The sequence below is a fragment of the Heterodontus francisci genome, chromosome 10 (assembly GCF_036365525.1).
Source record: "Heterodontus francisci isolate sHetFra1 chromosome 10, sHetFra1.hap1, whole genome shotgun sequence".
Classification (NCBI taxonomy): Eukaryota; Metazoa; Chordata; class Chondrichthyes; order Heterodontiformes; family Heterodontidae; genus Heterodontus; species Heterodontus francisci.
In genome coordinates this window covers 23203316-23226336 of record NC_090380.1, presented here as the reverse complement: position 1 = coordinate 23226336, position 23021 = coordinate 23203316, and the positions used below count along the sequence as shown (strand labels likewise).

General features: G+C 41.9%; 1 protein-coding gene across 18 annotated transcripts in view; it reads right to left on the bottom strand.

The window, feature by feature from the left end:
- akap11 (A kinase (PRKA) anchor protein 11) overlaps positions 1-23021 on the bottom strand; it is a 124102-nt gene that overhangs the window by 80285 nt on the left and 20796 nt on the right. For 11 of the 18 annotated variants that reach the window (XM_068040267.1, XM_068040263.1, XM_068040266.1 and 8 more), the window contains 2 exons: positions 18259-18362; positions 11082-11192 (listed from right to left, as the gene is read on the bottom strand). In XM_068040267.1, coding sequence (XP_067896368.1) covers positions 11082-11192; positions 18259-18315 — 168 coding nt within the window. In that variant the 5' untranslated portion in view covers positions 18316-18362. Of the gene's footprint in view, positions 1-11081; positions 11193-16161; positions 16319-18258; positions 18363-20421; positions 20492-20550; positions 20649-23021 lie in introns of those variants that run through there. The other 7 variants (XM_068040250.1, XM_068040248.1, XM_068040252.1 and 4 more) reach the window with 3 other exon arrangements.

Sequence of the window (23021 nt, the reverse complement as noted above, 5' to 3'; positions counted from 1 at the left end):
GTAGTTGTTCTCCGTTTAAGTAACACTCTGCTTTTTTATTCTTCCTGCCAAGCTGAACTTCACATTTTCCCACATTATACTCCATCTACCAGATTGTTGCCAACCACTCAACATATCTATATTGGTCTGCAACCTCCTTATGTCCTCTTCACAACATACTTTCTTACCTATCTTTGGGTCATCTGCAAATTTAGCTGCTACTAGGTAGTGTAGGGCATGGTATTAATCAGATTAGAGAAGCATGCAGCATGGGTAATACAGTAATCATGGGTGACTTCAATCTGCATATAGACTGGGTAAACCTAATGAACAGTAATGTTGTGGAGGACGTGTTTCTGAAGTGTGTTAGGGATGGTTTTCTAAAGCAGTATGTTGAGGAAATGGCTAGAGAACAGGCTATTTTAGATCTCGTATTATGTAATGAGAAAGGGCTAATTAATAATCTTGTTGTTAAAGAACCTTTCGGGATGAGTGACCACAATATGATAGAATTTTACATGTTTCAAAGTAAAGTAGTTCAATCTGAAGCCGGGGTGTTAAATTTGATCAAAGTAAATTATGAAGGAAATTATGAGGGGCAAATTGGCTGAGATGGATTGAGAAAATACATTAAAAGGTATGACAGTTCCTAGGCAATGGATAGTCTTTAAAGAATTATTACATAGCTTACAGCAACTATATATTCCTTCAAGGCACAAAAACCCCAAAATAAATGGCAGTCAACCGTGGATAACAAAGGAGGTTGAGGATTGTAAAAGATTAAAAGAAAAGGTGTATAAAGTTGCCAGAAATAGTAGTAAACCTGAGGATTGGGAGGATTTTAGAATACAGCAAAAGAGGACCAAGGAAGGGAGAATAGAATATGAATGTAAACAGGGGAAAAAACATAAAAGCTTCTATAGGTACGTAAAAAGGAAACATTTGGCTAAGACAAATGTGGGTCCATTACAGGCAGAGTCAGGAGAATTTATAATGGGGAATAGAGAAATGGCAGAGGAGCTAAATAATTACTTTGCATCTGTCTTCACTGAGGAAGATACAAGAAATCTGCCAGAATTAGAGATCCAAGGGATTAGGGAGAATGAGGAAATGAAGGAAATTACTATTTGTAAGAAGGTTGTATTGGAGAAATTAATGGGGCTGAAGGTTGATAAGTCCCCGGACCTGATATTCTACATCCCAGAGTGTTGCAAGAGGTAGCTATGGAGATAGTGGATGCATTGGCGATCATCTTCCAAAATTCTATAAATTCTGGAATGGTTCCTGCAGATTGGATTGGAGCAAATGTTACCCCACTATTTAAGAAGGGAGGGAGAGAGAAAACAGGTAATTACAGAACTGTCAGCCTTACATCAGTAGTAGGGAAAATGCTAGAATCTAGTCGAAAGGAGGTGATAAATGGACACTTGGATAATAATGATCTGATTGGGCATAGTCAACATGGATTTATGAATGGGAAATCATGTCTGACAAACTATTGGGAGTTTTCTGAGGATGTTACTAACAGAACTGATAACGGGGAGTCGGTGGTCGTAGTACACTTGGATTTTCAGAAGGCTCCTGATAAAGTGCCCCACAGGAAGTGAAATTTTAAATGGTTACTTTTCATCTGTGTTCACTATAGAGAAGGATGATGTAGGTGTGGAGATCAGGAAGGGGGGATTGTGATATACTTGAACAAATTAGCATTGAGAGGGAGGAGGTATTAACAGTTTTAGCAGGCTTAAATGAGGATAAATCCCCAGGCCAGATGAGATGTATCCCAGGCTGTTATGTGAAGCAAGGGAGGAGATAGCAGAGGCTCTGACACAAATTTTCAAATTCTCTCTGGCCACAGGAGAGGTATCAGAGGACTGGAGGACAGCGAATGTGGTACAAGAAGGGTAGCAGAGATAAACCAGGTAATTACAAGCCAATGAGTCTAACATCAGTGGGAGGGAAACTATTGGAAAAAATTCTGAGGGACAGGATCAATCTTCAGGGATTAATCAAGGATAGTCAGCATGGCTTTGTCAGGGAGAGATCGTGTTTAACAAATTTGATTGAATTTTTCGAGGAGGTGACGAGATGTGTAAATGAGGGTAAAGCAGTTGATGTAGTCTAAATGGACTTCAGCAAGGCTTTTGATAAGGTCCCGCATGTGAGATTGGTTAAGAAGGTAAGAGACCGTGGGATCCAGGGCAATTTGGCAAATTTGATCCAAAATTGGCTCAGTGGCAGGAGGCAGAGGGTGATGGTCGAGAGTTGCTTTTGCAATTGGAAGCCTGTGACCAGTGATGTACCGCAGGGATTGGTGCTGGGACCCTTGCTGTTTGTAGAGTACATTAATGATTTAGACGTGAATATAGGAGGTATGATCAGTAAGTTCACAGATGACACGGAAATTGGTGGTGTCGTAAATACTGAGGAGGAAGGCCTTAAATTACAGGATGATATTAATGGGCTGGTAAGATGGGTGGAGCAGTGGCAAATGGAATTTAATACTGAGAAGTGTGAGGTGATGCATTTTGGAAGGACTAACAAGGAAAGGGAATATACAATGGATAGTAGGACCCTAGGAAGTACAGAGGGTCAGAGGGACCTTGATGTACTTGTCCATAGATCACTGAAGGCAGCAGCACAGGTAAATAAGGTGGTTAGGAAGGCACATGGGATACTTGCCTTTATTAGCCGAGGCATAGAATGTAAGAGCAGGGAGGCTATGATGGAGCTGTATAAAACGCTAGTTAGGCCACAGTTGGAGTAGTGTACAGTTCTGGTCGCCACACTATAGAAAGGATGTGATTGCACTGGAGAGGGTGCAGAGGAGATTCACCAGGATGTTGCCTGGGCTGGAGCATTTCAGCTATGAAGAGAGACTGGATAGGCTGGGGTTGTTTTCCTTAGAGCAGAGGAGGCTGAGAGGGGACCTGATTGAGGTATACAAAATTTTGAGGTATACAAAATTATGAGGGACATAGATAGGGTAGATAGGAAGAAACATTTTTCCCTTAGTGGAGGGGCAAATAACCAGGGGGCATAGATTTAATGTAAGGGGCAGGATGTTTAGTGGGGATTTGAGGAAAACTTTTTTCACCCAGAGGGTGGTTGGAATCTGGAACACACTGCCTGAAGGGGTAGTAGAGGCAGGAACCCTCACAACATTTAAGTAGTAATTGGATGAGCACCTGAAACACCATAGCATACAAGGCTACGGGCCAAGTGCTGGAAAATGGGATTAGAACAGATAGGTGCTTGATGGCCGGTATGGACATGATGGGCCGAAGGGACTGTTTCTGTGCTGCATAATTCTATGACTCTATGATTATGAGGAGGTGAGTTAGCAAAATTAAAGCACATGGGATAGGAGGTAATATACTGGCATGGATTACGGAATGGTTAACAGGCAGAAAGTAGGAATAAATGGGTCATTCGCGCGTTGGCAGGTGGAACTAGTGGGGTATCGCTGGGATCAGTGCTTAGGCCCCAGCTGTTCACAATATATAGCAATGATTTGGATGTGGGGACCAAATGTAATATTTCCAAGTTTGTGGATGACACAAAACTAGGTGGGAATGTGTGTTGTGAGGAAGATGCAAAGTGGCTTCAAGGGGATTTGGACAGACTTTCAAAGGGCATAATTTCAAAGTTTGCACGATACAAAACTTTGAAGCATTGCGAACTGTGAGGAGGATTATGTAGAACTTCAAAAGGACATAGACAAGTTGGTGGAATGGGTAGACAGGTGGTAGATGAAGTTCAATGCAGAGAAATGTGAAGTGATTCATTTTGGTAGGAAGAACATGGAGAGACAATATAGAATAAAGGGTACAATTCTAAACGGGGTGCAGGAGCAGAGGGACCTCGGTGTATATGTGCATAAATCATTGAACGTGGCAGGACAGTTTGAGAGAGCGGTCAACAAAGCATTCAGTATCCTGGGCTTTACGAATAGGGGCATAGAGTATAAGAGCAAGAAAGTTATGTTGAACTTGTATAAGACACTAGCTCGCCGTCAGCTGGAGTAGTGTGTCCAGTTCTGGGTGCCGCAGTTTAGGAAAGACATGAGGGCATTGCAGAGAGTACAGAAAAAATTCACGAGAACGGTTCCAGGGATGAGCAATTCCAGTTATGAAGATAGATTGGAGAAGTTAGGACTGTTTTTCTTGAAGAGAAGACTGAGAGGTGATTTGATAGAGGTATTCAAAATCATGAGGGGTATGGACAGAGTAGACAGAGAGAAACTGTTCCTACTTGTGAAACGATTGAGAACGAGAGGGCACAGATTTAAAGTATTTGATGAGAAGCAAAAGTGACATGAGGAAAAACTTTTTCACGCAGCGAGTGGTTAAGGTCTGGAATGCGCCGCCTGAGAACGTGGTGGAAGCAGGTTCAATTGAAGCATTCAAAAGGGAATTAGACAGTTATATGAAAAGGAAGAATGTGCAAGGTTATGGGGAGAAGACAGGGGAATGGAACTGAGGGAATCACTCTTTCGGAGATCCAGTGTGGACACGATGGGCCTGTTACAACCGAATGAGAAAGGGGTCAAGGTTTCCCTCTCAGCCTTCACCTGGTCTTACCATAGCAGGGTTTAATTTTAAACACACCATTTTTTAGCTCATCCTTGGTGAATCCTTGTTCACCGCTTTCCAATTATAAGACAAAGAAACGAGCCAGACAGGTTTTCTTAGGTTTAAAGAAAAAAAGTTGAACTTTATTAAACTTAAACTCTAATTCAGCCAACACCTACGGATATGTGATGTGCCCACGCTAGCATGCATACGCGATACACACATGCAGGTAGAGACAGAAAAGAGCAGAAGAAATAAAGTGGAAACGTTTGAGGCAATATCTGAAGATGGTTTTGGTTACTTTTCTTCGAGCTCGCTGTAAAGTCCTTGGCTGTAGGTAGGTCTTACTTTTCGTTGAGGCCCAGTATCCTGCTTAAACCTTGTTCAATGTAGAAGACTTTTCTCTCAAAGTTCATGTGTCCTCAGTGGGTCCAGAGGCTTGTGAGAAAGAGATAGGAGTAGACAGGACAGGTCTTCTCACTCCAGGAGCGAACAGTCTTTTTCAATGCAAACTCTTTGTACAATTCAGAAAAACCCAGGTTGCCAAGCAGGTTAGTCATGTGATTGGCTGGTCTCACCATGTCTGTTTGTGGATTCTCCTGTCTTAACCGGCCCTGGGATGTCTCTTCTTACACACAATACCTGCTGCTCAAAGTCCATTGTGGGTTAAAATGGAACAGGGAATAGCCCCTTTGTCTCTCCGAGCACTGTCTGCTAGTATGCAAATGTTTTTTCCAGCCATAGCTGATCTGTTCAACAAGTCATTTCCTCGCTCCATCAACAGTTTAAACTCAATGTTCATATGACAAAATTAATATGCCTCATGCTTGGCCGGCAAGGGGGGGTCTGCATGACAGGCCGAATGGCCTCCTTCTGCACTCTAATGATTCTGTGACTTAGTGAGTGGGCAAGAACATGACAGATGGAATAATGCAAGGTTATCCACTTTGGTAGAAGGAATAGATGTGCAGAGTATTTCTTAAATGGCAAGAGATTAGAAAGTGTAAATTACAAAAAGATCTGGGTGTCTTTGTCAATAAGTCACTGAAAGCTAACATGCAAGTGCAACAAGCAATTAGGAAGGCTAATTGTATGTTAGCCTTTATTGCAAGAGGATTTGAGTGCAGCAGTAGCAAAGTCTTGCTTCAATTGTATAGAATTTTGGTTAGACTGCACCTGGAGCAGTGTGCGCAGTTTTGGTCCCCTTACCTTAGGAAGGATATTATTGCCATAGAGGGAGTGCAATGAAAGTTCACCAGACTTGTTCCTGGGATGGTGGGACTGCCCTATGAAGAGAGATTGGGGAAACTGGGCCAGTATTCTCTAGAGTTTCAAAGAATGAGAGGTGATCTCATTGAAACCTACTAAATACTTAAAGTGACAGACAGGGCAGATGCAGCTAAGATGTTTCCCATGGATGGGGAGTCAAGAATGAGCGAACACTATTTCAAAATAAGGGGAAAGCCACTTAGGACAGAGATGAGGAGAAATTTCTTTACTCAGAGGGTTGTGAATCTTTGGAATTCTCCCCTATGGAAGCTCAGTCATTATGTTTAAAGCAGAGCTTGACAGATTTCTAAATACCAATGACATAAAGGGATATGGGAAAAAGACAGTGAAGTGGATGATCAGCCATGATCGTATTGAATGGTGGAGTAGGCTCAATGGGCTAAAAGGCCTACTCCTATGTCCCTATGTTCCATCTTTGCGCCATTATATGCTTTTTTCTTTATGTTTGATACTATCTTTAACTTTTATAGTTAACGACGGATGGTGGGTCCTCCCCTTGGAATTTTTCTTTCTCGTTGGAATGTATCTATTCTGTGTATTCTGAACTATCACCTTAAATGCCTGCCACTGCATCTCGATTGACCTATCCCCTAACATAATTTGACAGTTCACTTTAGCTAGCTCTGTTTTCATGCCGTCATAATTGCCCTTATTTAGGTTTAAAATACGGGTCTCAGAACCACTCTTCTCTCCCTCAAACTGCATGCAAAATTCAATCATATTATGATCGCTGCTACCTAGGGGCGCCTTCATTATGAGGTCATTAATTAATCCTATCTCGCAGCACAATACCAGATCTAGTATAGCCTCTCTCTGGTTGGCTTCAGAACGTGCTGTTCAAAGAAACTATCCCGAAAATATTCTATGAACTCCTCATACAGACTACCTTTTGCCCTTCTAATTTTTCTAATCTATGTGTAGATTAAAATCCCCCAAGATTGTCACCATACCTTTCTGACAAGCTTCCATTATTTCTTCCTTTATACTCTGTCATACCGTGTGGTTACTGTTAGGGGGCCTATACACCACTTCCACAAGTGACTTCTTGCCTTTATCGTTTCTCATCTCTACCAAACCGCTTGTACATCCTGGTTTCCTGAACTTAGGTCATCCCTCTCTATTGTGCAAAGAGCATCATTAATTAACAGAGTCCCACCTCCACTTTTCCTAGCTTCCTGTCCTTCCTGAATGTCACGTATAAGAACACATGAACTAGAAGTAGACTAAACCGCCCATTGAGCCTGCTCCGCCATTCAATACGATCATGGCTGATCCAGGGCTTCAATTCCACTTGTTATAAGATCCTAAACAGTCTTGACAAGGCGGATATGGAGTGGATGTTTCCTCTTGTGGGTGAGTCCAGAACGAGGAGGCATTGTTTTAAAATTAGGGGTCGCCCTTTTACGGCAAAGGTGAGGAGAAATTTTTTCTCTCAGAGGGCTGTGCGACTTTGAAACACACTGCCTCAGAAGGTGGTGGAGGCGGGGTCATTGAATATTTCTAAGGTGGAGGTAGATAGATTCTTGTTAGGCAAGGGAATCAAGCGTTATCGGGGTAGATAGGCGTGTGGAATTCGAGACACAAACAGATCAGACATGATTTTATTGAATGGCAGAGCAGGCTCAAGTGGCCGAATGGCCTACTTCTGCTCCAAATTCGTATGTTCATATGTACCCTGCAATATTCCCAAACCCTCTAACCAAAATGCGTCACCTCATAATTCTCTGTATTAAATTTCATCGGCCACTTGTCTGCACATTCTGCTAGCCTATTTATGTCCTGTTGTAGTTGATTTGCATTATCCTCACGGTTTGCCACACCTCCAAGTTTGGTATTGACAAATTTTGAAATTTTACCCTGTATTCCAATATCCAAGTCATTTATGTACATCAAAAAAAAGCAGTGGGCCTAGCACTGATCCTTGGGGAACAGCACTGTCTACCATCCTCCAATCAGAAAAACAATCATTTAGCACGACTCGCTGTTTTCTGTCCTTAAGCCAATTTTTTATCCGAGCTGACACTGACATTTAATAATGTTGAGTGGGGGCCAATTAACTGCATAACCTTAGAGGTACACAGTAGAAACCTATATAGTAGAAATCTTTTTTTGGTATATATGAGAGCAGAAAGTGCAACGGTCTGCCCAATATCTCTGACAGACTCAACATCGTAAGTTCTAACAGTATCGTCCATAAATAACTCATTCTACCACCAACACCAGAAGAATGAGCAACTTCACTCAAACTACAGTACTATGTACAAATATGCTCACCATACTACAGCTAGGACTGTGACTATGAGTATTTGTACGATCACAGCTATATGCAGGGTAAATGTGTTTGAGAAATATTGAATTAAAAATCTTTCACTATTAAAGTCGTTCTTTTATCTGTAAGTTAGCTAGGATGCAGAAACTTGGTGCTACAAGCTAATCAAATTATTGGTCTTCTGAAGGGTGACAGACAGTATTTATAAATTCCAAACCATACCAATCAGACTCGGGGAAGTCAACAGAATTCATGATCAATAACACTCTAAGAGTTAGATATCAAAAGCGAAGAAGCCATCACTTGGCCAGGAAACCATTTGCATCCTCCACCAACGTGGGTGTTTGAAATGATGAATATTTCCATTACCTGCCTATTGAGAAGAATCTGATTATTAAATGAACCTGTTTCAAATCAGAATAGTGATAGATCCAGAACTGAGCAAAGTGGTTCCCAATTCCATTCTTCACGCTGGCCCAACCACACAAAGGGGGCTAACAAAGGTTTCAAGTGAGGCCAACAAAACAACATCCATCAGGGAGACAGTTAAAAGAAATGCAAGATGCTTTCACTCTTCTTGATTTTAAGGAAGTATCCAAGTCAAACATAATACTACTACGCTTTGCGGAACATCTCCGCTCAGTCCGCAAGCAGGACCCTGAGTTTCCAGTTGCTTGCCATTTCAACACTCCCCCCTGCTCTCATGCTCACATCTCTGTCCTGGGATTGCTGCAATGTTCCAGCGAACATCAACGCAAGCTCGAGGAACAGCACCTCATCTACCGATTAGGCACACTACAGCCTGCCGGACTGAACATTGAGTTCAATAATTTCAGAGCATGACAGCCCCCCATTTTACTTTCATTTTTCATTATTTTTTCGTCCTTGTTTTTACATTCTTTTTTACATTTTTTACAATCTTTTTTTGCATTTATTTCATTTCATCTTAGTTTGTTCAGTTTGCTTACCCACTATTTTTTTTCAGGTTTGCACTTGCTGCTGTTCAATATTCAGTGTATTAACACCTAATCTGTACTAATGCTTTGTTTTTCAACACACCATTAACATATTGTTTGCCTTTGCTCCGTGACCTTTTGGTCAGCTATGTGGCCTAGTCCAATCTACACCTTCTCCTTTGTTATCTCTTGCCCCACCCCCACCTCACTTGCTTATAACCTGTGACTTTTCTAATATTTGTCAGTTCCGAAGAAGGGTCACTGACCCAAAACGTTAACTCTGCTTCTCTTTTCACAGATGCTGCCAGACCTGCTGAGTGGTTCCAGCATTTCTTGTTTTTATTTCAGATTTCCAGCATCCACAGTATTTTGCTTTTATAATACTACTAGTTCCTTGCTTCTGTGTACTGTATTAGCTTTATCCTGAATGTAAGGGGCTGACAATGTGATAATCTACCAGAGTAGACAGAAGACCATGATGAGTGTCTCATGTGATCTCCAATATGATATACAACAATTAACAAGCAACTGTGAGGCTGGTAACACGCTATGCTACACGTGACACAAACGGCCATTTCACGTGCTAGTTCATAGGAGACACAATATCTCACCCAAAGGATAGCACCTAAAAAATGCAGCACTCCCTCCTTTTAGTGATGACTGTGCCAAAGTAGAAACCCTAAGGTGGCTAATGATTAGTTCCTCAGTGCTGTAAATTGTCAGAGTACTTTATTCACCTAATTTAAAAGAATGTGATTTACAACATCAGGATGTAATAAAGCTATTAGATGCTAGGTGCTTTAGATTTTTGCTTGTGCTCTTCACACTGGAAATATTGGGACTATTTTCATCAGAGCAGGGAAGGGAAGGATAACAATTATTAGTTCTTAAAATTAGGAAGAGCTGCAATCAGAAAACATTTCCTTTGGTTGGGAAGCAAGTATTGAGGGGTCATCAATTTAAAATCATTAAGCGAATGCAGAGAGGAACTACAAGAAATGTGTTGACGCAGAGAGTTTTAGGAGCATGCAAGGCTTTCCCATGGGAAGCAGTGAAGGGAAAACCAAGTGGAGGAAGATACACAGCTATGGGAAGAGCATGGAGCAATGTGATTAGTTCTGGATTGCTCCAGTAAAGAACTGGCACAGACACAATGGGCTGAATGCCTGTTTTATTATAAAAGGGATTATGAGTTGATTTGAAAGTGTCTAAAATCTTGAAAGGAGGAGAGGGGATAGATAGAAACAGGCTATTTCCAGTGGTTGAGGGGTATAGAACAAAGATTAACTTTAAGATGTAGAAAGCAGAAGTAACCTTTCTACATAGAGGGTTGCAAGGCTGTAGAACACACGACCTGAGTTAGTGATTGAAGCAGAAAACAGGTCAACATTTAAGAATAGGTTAGATAGATGGTTCCAGCTAAGTGGAAGAAAGGGATAAGGGAACAGGCGAGTACATGCGAGCAGAATACTACTTGTGCAGAGAATGAACTCTAACATAGCCTGTTTCGGCTAAATGGTCTGTCTTTGCGTTGCAATTTCTACATAGTTCTATGCAATTTCCAAACTCTTTGGTTTTCATGAACCTTTGGAGAATTTTGATTCAACTTTCTGCCTAGCCACTCTCACGATGTTGCTGAATATGCTTCCTTCGACCTGTGCTATTTATCAGATTTTGGATATTTTTCCTTTCCTTAAACCTTCTCAGTCAATGCACCTCCACATGATATTGTCAATTCATGCCATTGTTGTGGATTTAATAGCCCTGATGTTGCATAAAGTACCCAAGAATAAACAATTCTGATTTAGTACAGCACAGTCACAAAAGGTGGGTTACACATTAAGAGTGCATTATTTCCTCCATTTGCAAAGCGCACACTGTGCAGTAAGTAACATGCCTGTGGGTATAACCTACATATATGCAATCCTGAACTCTTCCTCTGTCATTATTTTGAGAAGAATATTCAACTATAAAAAGTTCAACATAGTTACAAGGGAAGAACTACATACACACCTCAGTTAAATTGTCTTCTCCCTTCCAATGCTGGCCAAGTGTCACGTTACACAGTTGTCTTGCACTCTCCAATAAGGTCTTCATTGAAAGTTGCTGTTGGCAGCTCAGCATCTAAACAACAGCAAAGTAACAATACTCAGTTTCTCTAGAAAACATTAAAGAGGAAAGGGCACTTGAACGAATGGTTCAGTGAGATTACCAGTTCAGACACATGTGGAGGCAAGGGAAGAAAAACACACCTGGGAGTACAGACCATGAGTACTGTTGAAAATAGAGATATGTTGCCGAAGCTTTTCGTTTTGCACTCATCAGGACAATCCGCAAGAATATCAATGTCAGGGAAAACAACAACTTTATACTGTATTGCAGACAGAAAGAATATGGACAAACATTGCGCCTGTTTCAGCCAAACAAAATAAAGTGACAGCCATTCGCTGGTTCATTCCTTAGGGCAATGCCTTGACCAGAGTCAAACTGCCTGGTTTAATTACAAACAAAGCTTGGCAGTTAACTGTCAGTCACTGCAAACTGGTGCATTCTCCACGGCAACGCCTCTACCAGAGTTCACTTGCCAACCAATCAGCACTCTCTTCTCATACAGTATAAAGTTGTTGTTTTCTCTTACATTGGTATTCTTGCAGATTGTCCTGATGAGTGCAAGGTGAAAAGCTTCAACAACATGTCTCTATTTTCAACAGTACACCTGGGAAAGGACTTCTTAAATTTAAAGGGAAGTACCAATTCTATTTATGGGTCCCAAGATAGTCTGCTTCACACATTTCAGACAACAACCTAACTATAGATGGAAAATAAAAATATTCAGAAGAATTAAATAAAGCTGAATTATCAAACAAACTTTGGTTCCTGCCTTTTGACCATCAACTTGAATAGAAGCAGCCTCCACATCATACCAGTAACGAGGCCAGGACACTAAGGTGTATGAATGACGTGCCTTTAAAAAGTTGCCATCAAGACTCCTGACATAACCCACGTGACCCTCCTTTAGTACAGTATATATGAAGAGCTCCCCTTGTGCCTTTATTTCTTATTAGAAGCAAAGAAATAATTCAACACAACACAGAAATGGCAGACTGGGTCCAGGAACTGCAGAACAGCTAGAAAGCCAGTTTACATGCCACTTGGATCGCTTACCACCTCCAAGCTAGGAAGAGCAACATCCTTTACTAAAGTGAGAAATGACTGTACAAAGCTATATCTCACACCTCACGCTCACATCCAGAAACCATTTAAGAAGTCTGACTGACAATATGTCAACTGACATGACCCTCCTTTGTCTAAAGTACACAGAAAGTGCATCCCAAGGAACAGTCAGTCCTTCTCCCAGGAACTACAAAGAAAATGGCTGCACGTAACTTACCAAAAAAGTGAACCCCAAGTGAAGGTTTCTTCCTATGGCGTTGCTCACAGTAAGTAATTTTAAGACAAAAGACTACATCCAGGGCCTTCCCCGACTAATGCATTATTCTGCTGCTACAGTGGACAGGGAGGTGGCGTTTAGCAGTAGTTGGGGACGATGCTGGGCTTCAGGTGGCTCTGGTGAAACTGTAGCGGTGTGGAGGGGGAACTTAGGATTTGATCGCAATGGAGGCCACAATGGGGGTTGATTCACTGGGTTATTCTGCAGTCTAGCAATATTAGGGGGTAGGGGTGAGACAGTACACTGGGGAGGGAGGAGAACGAAAATCCTAGTGTGTGACTGCAATGAGAAGGGTTCAAGGATCTGAAGCAGCTTCAGCAGGGCTGGGGGAGGAGATACATCGGAACTGGAGGGCCCATGTGATTTAAAACATTGGGAGGATAGCCCTGGGGTCTGGAATTATGGATGAGGGGTGTAGTCCAGCAAGAGGAGGGGAGCATTGCAGTCGAGGAGCACGATACAGTCGGTGTACAGATGGGGTGGTTCTTGGCTGTACATGGCACCACAGTGTTGTCCAACCTTTTCACATAGGAGCCATATTACAATTTTTATCCTACAGAGAAAATTTTGGAAAGGTAAAGGCATTAAAAATTTCCTATTATTAATCAAAACAATAAATGTGCAATTTTTTGAAGAAGCTTTACGTGAGTAGATAAATTTACTGACTTAGTTTGATTTAGTGACACACCTCACATTGTTTTTGCTTGCATAAGTACTCAATCACTGCCTGCACACTTTATTCAGCGATACGGAGGATGCCGAATACATGTTCATCTGTCAGGAGTGACGTTGATCTCTTTCCCTTCACTCTCTGCATCTGTCTCTCTCCCCACTATCTGTGTGAGATTCTCCCTCACTTCCTCTCGCTGACTCTCCCCGTGTGACTTTCTTACCCCCCCTCTGTGTCTCTCCTCCACGTGTGTGTCCCCTCCTCCTTCTCCGTCCCTCTCACTCGCCACCCCCCGTCTCTCACTCCCACTCCCCTTTCTCTCATTTGCCCCTTATTCCCCCCACTCTATCTCTTCCCTGTGTGTCTCTCCATCTCTGTCTCGTTCGCCCCTCACATTGTCTCGCCACCCACCCCCTCCCCCCCACCAACTCTCCTCGCCCCTCGCTGTGTCTGGCTTGCCCCTCGCGCTGCCTCGTCCACCCCTCCCCTCGCCCTCTGTCCCACCCTCGCGCTCCCATCCCCTCACCTGCCCCGCCCCCCCCCGCCGTCTCGCTCGCCCCCCTCAACCCTCCGTCTCACTCCCCCCTTGACCCCCCTCTGCCTCTCCCCTATTACAACCAAGGAGGGAGGAGTACACTGCCTTTTCTAATTCCACTTCTCCATAGGTCACAACATCTATTTAAATGTTTACCCAGTTACCAATACAGCCAATCATATACTCTATTTTTTAATCCCAGAATAAAATACACCAACCAGGCTTCCTTAATAAACAACAAAATTATTAGTTTATCATCAAAGAAGACTTCACCAGTAATGAAGCAAAGCATTAACACACCGATAAAAATATAAAAGTTCCCTTTTTAAAAATTCCCCAACTACACTCACACACACACTGGGAAAAATACAGAAATTCACTCTGCAGAAGGCTGCTACAAAAAAAAAAGACAAAAAAGCTCTGGACATATATTTGCTAATTCTTGATGAAAAAAAGAGGATATGGAAAGATGTCAGTTGTCTCTTTTTTGGTCTGGCATCCAGGTATAGAGAGATGGATCACTGGGTTTGTTCAGAAGCAGTCTGTTCTGGGGATATTGATAATTATTCTAGTAGGCTTTCTTGGAGAAATGTGACATCAAGCCTTTTGTCACCAGCACACACTTGAATCGCAGGATTTTTTCCAGCTCCTCAGGAGCTATACGGCACCAGGGAATTTTTTCCACACTGGATCCTGGCAGGATTTCTTCAGAAAAGTAGAGGAGGTCGTGAGCCAGGTGATTTCTTTTCTCCGTGGCAAGAAAACATCAACTGTCTTCAAAAAGGTCACACCACAACTAAAACTGAAAACAATGTTCAAACCCCAAACAGTGAGTCAACCTCTTGACCTCCATAAACCTTGACATGTGGCTTCTCTGTAACCAGTTTTTTTCCAGGTCACCAAGGGTTCTGCTGTTTTCTGAGCCCAAATCACAGGTGGCCTCCAGCACAGGTGGCTTTCAAAGCAATTTCAAATCCTGTCGGCGAACTTGGTAAAAAAAAAATCCATGGAATCTTTTCAGGTTTAACACAAGTCCTCAAAAAATAAAAATACTAAAAATAATGGAAACACTTTCGTAACACCCCTCTCTCTCTCCCCTCTCTCGCTAAACCGTAGGGCTGCCTGAGTTCTTGCTTCTGCCATTTTTTTTTGTTCCTTCTCTCAATCGTCTTTTGCTGCTGGATCTATTCAAATGTGCTGGCAGCCCTTTAAAGATGGCACCAGCACTCCCAGAGGCATGACCTCATGCTGCTACTGGACACCTCCTCCCCCTGCCAGCAGTTCATTGACCAGCCACTTCCCAGCCTGTCTCCTGCCCAAACAGTAGCGCCTTCTGCTTCTGGTCCCGATGGCAGGATCATGAGCAGTGCCAAAAAATTCAGCCCAAAGAATCTATTTAAAGAGTCTCTATGAACTACCACAAACAGATATCATGACCGAAACTACAGCAACTTCTCCCGAGAAAAGCAGGATTATTTCTCTAGTGTATGGAGGATAGGTAAATAATATAAATAATGGGCGTAAAATCAATCCCAATCATTTACAGCAGCATGGTCTCCATGCATGACTGTCAGGGGAATTATCTAATCATCTCTGGAACAGTGGTGTCACTGAATGCAGCCATAAGTGCTTCTACACTGCTTTCAACAATACCGCAATCAGACCCCAAACCAGATTTAAGAATGTAACTCAGGACCTGCTCATGTTAGGAAGTAAGTGGGGACAGTCAAAACAGAAGGAATGGGAGAGAAGTAGGGAAACCTATATTATCCGAGATAAAGTATATGCCTCATGGAAAACATGCATTTGAGACTGGACTTCATCCTATTTATACAGCAAAATTCTCACCGATTTCAGTGAAATTTCCATTCCATTTTGGAGGAATGCAATGCAGTACAGACTAGAACAAGGAGATAGGAACATCCCCAGCAAGCTTCAATTTAGACTATTGTGGAAGAAGCTTCTGGGTGTCATTTGAGAACTATCCTATTTTTATGCTAAATGAGGTACTGCAAAACCCCTGGAGTTCACAAAATCTAAGAGTGGAGAGGAATTAGGCAGTGCCAAGTTCCCCTGAGTTTAGGCCATCTGACTGCTTTTGCAGCTCCTTATATACAACAGCACAGACATTCTCCAGTGGCTGTATCAGTAATGTAGCATTTAAGATATTAAATAATTATAAACGGTTAAGTAAATGGCAATAGTTTCAATCAATGGACAAGCTCCAGAATGAGGTGTAGATGATCAGCAAGTTGGAAACATGAATAAATAAGAGGGTGTTTTCTTCCATTCAGAACCCAATTTCACAGTAATAGTCAGTTATATGATACTGAAAAGCTATAATGCTTATGGCCAGCATTCAATCCTATTTCTGTTCATCTGCTGGTGCTTCTTGTAGAAATCTTAAGTGAGCAACATCTTATTTGATACAACTCACAAATATGACTGGACAAGGGTATCAATCACAGAATGTCCACCCCGGGTATAGGTTTCTCCTCCCTGAACGTCCAGGCACCTAGCCATCTGCAAAGTGCAGTCAATGCACATCTCAATGTATTGATCACCAAAATGAGTTCAGGACAAAGGGGCTCAGGTTCCAGATGTAGACACAACTCTGAAAATGGTAGAAATAATGAATGTCATTGAAATTTCACTTGTATAGGAAATCTGCTCATTGTCCTCACAGGTGGATATAAAATATCCCATGGCACTATTTCACAAAGCAAGTAAGCTGTCCCCAGTGACCTAATAAATATTTATCCCTCAAACACTAAAACAGATTATCTGGTCATTATCACATTGTTGTTTGTAGGGGCTTGCTGTGTGCAAATTGGATGCTGCTTTTCCTACATCACAACAGATGACTACACTTCAAAAGTACTTTATTGGCTCTAAAACACATCCTGAGGTTGTGAAAGGTGCTATGTAAATGCAAGTCTTTCTTTCTTTCATGGATAGTGGAAAGAAGAGTTTGAAAAGCACCAGAAGTTATTTCAATGTTTCAGCAGCTGTGTCCATACTGGAAGATTCCGGAGTCATGATAGTCTGCAGAGGACCCGACAGTGATCACATGGTAATCTACTTCCCACTTCCACTGGATTAGTGGCTAAAAAAATTCTTTTGGGGAAATGGGAGAAAAAAAATGCAAGGACCTCAGAGAAGGTGAAGAATAAAACCTCCAAACCCTGCAGCTGACAAAAGCCTACCCCACTGGGATCCATTTGGTTACACAAGAGCCCTGTAGTTGCACATTTTATATCACTGACGAAGGGCAGAGATCATTTCTAACATAATTAGAAGATTCAGTATCAATGCTGAAGCATCCATAGATTTCTGCGACATGACCATACATCCCCTTTCACATCCTCAGAACGCTGCGATGTGCTTCACAGCCAATGAATTACCTTTTAAGTGTAAAAACTATTGTAATGTAGGGAAATGCAGCAGGCAATTTATGTAAAACAAGGTTCCACAAACAGAAATACATCACAGTTAATCTCTTTAATGGTGTTGGCATCTGAATTGTGCCATGGGGCCTCTTACCTGAGGTGGCAGATGGGGTCTTGATGTAACGCCTCATCTGAAAGACAGCACCTCCAATCGTGCAGCACTTCCTCAGTACTACACTAAAAGGTCAGCAGTGGGGCTTCAACCCATGACCTCCTGACTCAAAAGCGAAAGTGCTACCACCAAGCCGAGGTTGATGACTACTGACCAACGACTCCTATGATTACAGCAAACTTTACAATAATTTCATTTTCAAGTGGTTGAACTATGACAGGAATGGGCCAAAGTTGGCAAAATGGCAGAGACACCATGTCAATAACACCTTCAATGCACCCACTGAACAAGCCCTTGGGTAAGATGCTAATATGTGAATCAGCAAAGGCCTAATAAAATAGAACGTAAAATATTTGATCAGAGAGAAAAAAAAAGGTACAGCTTACTGAAAATGAAGATTACTTTGTCACTATAAATCACATGTGAGCGTTTGACATTTAACTAATAGCAGATAAGATTTCCACTGCAACAACAAAGAAAATAACACATACCCTCAGGAAATGTCTATACAGAGCAGGCAGAAAGAGTCATACTGGTAACACCATAGCAAAATATCTTATAATTCTCCCAACAGGCAATGTGAGGTTATCTAGGGCACTTTGAAGGACACAATGTTTACACTAATTTTTGTCACCAATTAATAACTAATCAGTCAATATTCATTTGCTTCCAACATCTTCATTCAAAGGTTTTTCTTTCTGCATTCAGGGATTTGAAGAATGAATCAAATCATTTCATCTCATGCCTGGTTACTGTTTGATCTTGCATTGCACCACTGTATGTAGGGGTTTAAGTTTTCCAATAAACAAATGTGACAAAACAAAATGCGGTCAACGTCTTAAACGATCCATACATCCCATCACTAGTTAGCAGCACAGTACATTATAGAAACTCTTGGAAGTTAAAGCTAGTCCTAAAATAAACAACTCTTTTGTTCACATTATAACTGTTAAGTAGGCATTATGATAGTCACCTCTTTCTTCAGAGACACGCTGGACTTGGAGCGGCCACTTCTCATCCTGTTATCCATCGTAGGATGACTGTTGCAGGATCTGACACTGGTAATCAGACCAGGGACTACCACAAAGATAATAAAAAGACAAAGAAGAACATTATTTTTGGGAGGATAGTGGCATGGAAGTGCTGATTGAAAACCAAATCTAAGCTTTGTTCGTATTGCTTTCCCCACTCTGGATCAGATTAATGCAGCATTACCAAGTGCTTTTCTAAGCCTTCTCCTTCCTTACCAAACTATCACAGAAAGAGATTCTGAACTAGAATAAAGTCAACAGGCAAAAACTATTCTCAATCACAGGAATCTTTGAAAGTTAAATTGAATATCACTGGAGTGCAAAGTGCCCAATATTTTAAAATACAACCTTGACGTGCACACATACAGAAACAAAGGGACCATGAGATGAAAATAGGCCAAGGTCCACCTAGTTCTGCTTCAACCATCCCAATCATCACATGCTACAATAAGGGAGTTGTTATCTAATCATAGCAATGAATCTCTGTGAATTAGTCAGTGACAGACCCAGACGTGAGGAGAGGAAAATCCCAGGGGTGGAAAGCTTCCGGAACCATACAGCCAACGTTACCTGTTCCTCCCAAGCCTGCTAAACTTACCATACGGTGTTTCGAATTACTCATCTACTGTATCCCGAAAACAGCAACTTCGATTTATACAGCGCCTTGGGCATACTAAAATGTCCCAAGGTGCTTCACAGGAGCGTTATCAAACAAAATATGTCACTGAACCACACAAGATGAGGACAGCTGACCAAAAGCTTGGTGAAAGAGGCAGATTTTAAGGTGTGTTGTAAAGGAGGACAGGTAGAGAGATGGAAATTTTTAGGAAGGGAATTCCAGAGCTTAGAGCCTTGACAACTGAAAGCAGCGCTGCCAATGGCGAAGCGATAAAAATCAGGGATGCGCAAGAGATCAGAATTAGAGGAGTGCAGAGATCTGAGAGAGTTATAGGGCTAGAGAAGGTTAAAGACATGGAAGGCCGAGGTCACAGAGGGTTTGCCAGAACTGAAGCAAGCAGAGGGGTGCTGGGCAAACAGGACTTTGGTGCGAGCTAGTATACAGGCAGCAGGCATATGAGCTCAAGTTTTTGTAAGAATTCTCATTTGCATTTGAATAAATCAATACTATTTCCACCATTTCCCTAGGAAGCCTGTTCCATAGATTTACCACTTGCTCACTGCAATAATACCACAGATTAAATTTGAATTTACCCCCCACCCCACTCAGGCACAGGGGTCATCTGGTTCTACTGTTCTGGGCAAAGTGAAATAACTGGTAATATTCTACATTATCTAGTTCCTTTAGAATCATAAAAACAACAATATCACCTCAACCTTCACTTTTCCAATGCGAACATACCCAATATACACAATCACTCTTCATAATTCAATCTCTTCACCCCCTCAGTCATTCTGGTTGCTCTCTTCTGATTCATTCCAATAGCTGCAATATGCTTTTTGCATTGTGGGGACCAGAACCGTACACAGTATTCCAAGTATCTTATAAAGATGCAGGATTACCTCAACATTTTGGCCCAATTTTGACCTTTTACTACATCCCAACATCTTATTTACTTTATCTTTGCCACAGAGCATTGCTGCAATAGCTTCAACTTATTGTCAATCAGGACCCCCCAGATCTCTCTCATTTTCCATGCTCACTACTCTTTTTCCATTTAAGTAATTTTTTATGCTTTTTATTCATTCACAGGATGTAGGCATTGCTGTCAAGTGAAGCATACGTTGCCCATCCAATGATACAACTGAATGGCTTGCTGGGCCATTTCAGAGGGCAGTTAAGAGTCAAGCACATTGTTGTGGGTCTGGAGTCAATTATAGGCCAGACCAGGTAAGGACAGCAGATTTCCTTCCCTAAAAGACATGAACGAACCAGATGTTTTTTACAACAATCTTGTAGTTTGGTGGTCACCATTGCTGATACTAGCTTTTTATTCCAGATTTATTTAATTAATTGAATTCAAATTCCCCAGCTGCCGTTATGGGACTTGAACTCATGTCTCTGGATCTCACACATATTTCTCATTGAGTTCCCAGCTTATAAATGCAGGGCTATTATGTAAAGTAATATCACTGGGAACACTTACTGGGGTCTGTAAGCAATGTGAAAAGGCTCCAGAGTAGGAGCAGAACTGTGATCAGGTCACAGGGTCTCTCAGTATTTCAATATATTAGCAACTCTTGTCACAGGTTCTGCATCTTTTTCATTGGGTTACCTGGGTAGATCAGGAAGTTTGTTTTGTACTGCCATTACTCCAAGATACTTTAGGGCAGTCAGGACAAGAGTGATCACGATTACAGCCACTGATGCTCACTGTTGGTGAGAGTGAATAAACAGCAATTTAATATACATTTTAAAACCAGGAATTAGGATTTGGTCACATTGCTACCTTGCCTTTCTCGTGTGCTGGGTATACCATCGTGTACTGTGCTAGTTTGAATCATATGTGATATGCCGATATGAAAAACCTCACATCTACGTGTATTTCTTCTCTACAAAACTGTACTTCCTGTTGTCTCGTGTCAGTTTTGGGGCAACTTTTCCCCATTATAAACTCCAATGCCCCCATTTATAATAGACCATGCCACACTGTAACTACACCCTTCCGCTGTAGAGTGCTTAGTGTCTTCCACCTCCTTAGCAGAGGATCTCCAATGCTCCATTCCACTCTACTTCTACCATCTTACTTCATCTAACTCTATTAACATATCCTTTTATCCCTTTCTTCCTCATATATCTGGCTTCCCCTTAAATGGATTTTTGCTGTTCACCTCAACGATTGCACTCTCTGGGTAAAGAGTTTCTTTTGAATACCCTGTTGGACTTACTAGTGACCATCTTATAATTATGGACCCTAGTTTTGGACTCCCCCTCCAGTGGAAATATTTTTCCTACCTCCACCCTATCAAACCCCTTCATAAATCAAAGAGCTGTATTAGGTCACACCTCAGTCTCCTCTTTTCTGGAGTCTAGTCTTAGAATGTTACAGCACAGAAGGAGGCCATTGAGCCCGTCATGGCCATGCTGGTTCTCTACAAGATATTGTGTTATCTGATAGTTATTTCACCAAGTTGTTATTTAACCATAAATATGAATATCAAATTAAAGTATGATATAAAAATGACAACGTATGACGTAAAACAGAGAGCAAGTTAGAGTTGTCCTGGTCTAAATTAGCCATTATACACATGTAGCCTCACTTGTAACACCTGTCATCACATATTGCTCAAACTTCTCGACAGAGGTTGGGCCCTAAGCTCAGTGGTACACAGCTAAAGCAACAAGCTCCTTTCAACTCCTCCAATCTTTCCTAGCGGAGCTGCTATTACAATGTTTCGAATGAGGACAGCCCCTCATACCCAAGTGCACTACCTTTAGGAGAAGGAAAGGATTTACACAGGTCAAGGAAGCAAAACCACACTCTGATTTCAATCACACTTATCTCTTCATCACTCAACTCAGCAGATACAGAAGTATATAGCATGGGATTATTTTCACAAGGTCCCAACACAAAAGGCAAAACAACTAGGATTACTTCAGACATGTTCAATGTGGGATGGCCACGGGAATGCCGAGCATGGGAGTGTTACTTCCATGTTCAGAATTGGAGATTAGAAAGTAAAGCCGGGCAGGTTATAAAGCAAAATTTGACATTTAGCCCCCATAAGAGATATTATGGCAGATGACCAAAAGCTTTTTCAGAGGTAGGTTTTCAGGACTGATTTAAAGGAGGAAAGCAAGGTAGAGAGGCAGACAGGTGTAGGGAGGGAATCCCAGAGCTTCGGGTCCAAGCAGCTGAAGGCACGGCCCCCATGGTGGAGCGATTAAAATCAGGGATGTGCAAGAGGCCAGAATTGTTGAAGCGCATATATCCCAGAGGGTCGCAGAACTGACGATTACAGAGATAGGGAGGGACCATGCAAAGACTTGAAAACAAAGATGTAATTTTAAAATTGAGGTGTTACTTAAGCAGGAGCCAATGTAGGTCAGCAAGCACAGGGGTGATAGGTGAATGGGACTTGGTGCAAGTTAGGGCTCATGCTCATCAATCCCAGGCATTATTTTAAGGACCAAATGCACACTGGCTAGTTTTTAGATGAGAGGATCTGTTCATTGGGCAACATGCAACTCGATTCACACATTTCTTAAAAGTATTTTTTTTTCAGTATTTGTAAAACAGAAAATTCCTTCTGGACTGCAGAACATAACATTCAAATTGGAACTGTAAGCAGAACCCTTAAATATGGTTACACGTTTAAAATCAATCTAGAATAATAATATCCAGTTTTTGTCTGTTCTCAATTTTCTGATTGGTCGGTGGGTTCATTTGGTGGGCAGAGCTTGGCAGATGTGGGGCACGCGATAAAGGACGGGGGTGGGTGGGTAGAGGACATGGACACGGCATGGGGGTGGGGAGAAAAAAAACGGCCTGGGAAGTATTGCATAGGAGCTATGGAACGGGGATGGGATGGTAAAGGAAGAAGAGGTAGGATTGGGGGGGGGGGGGTGGAATGGGGATGATACGAGAAGGATGAAGGAATGGGATGGCATAGGAAGCATGGAATGGCATGGGATTGGAGATTTAAAGTAGTACTGTTGGAATAAAGATACTGATTTCACTACAACTGTTTTGCGGGTCTCTGCTGGTACATACATATTAGATGATGTACAGCTCCCCAATGTTAA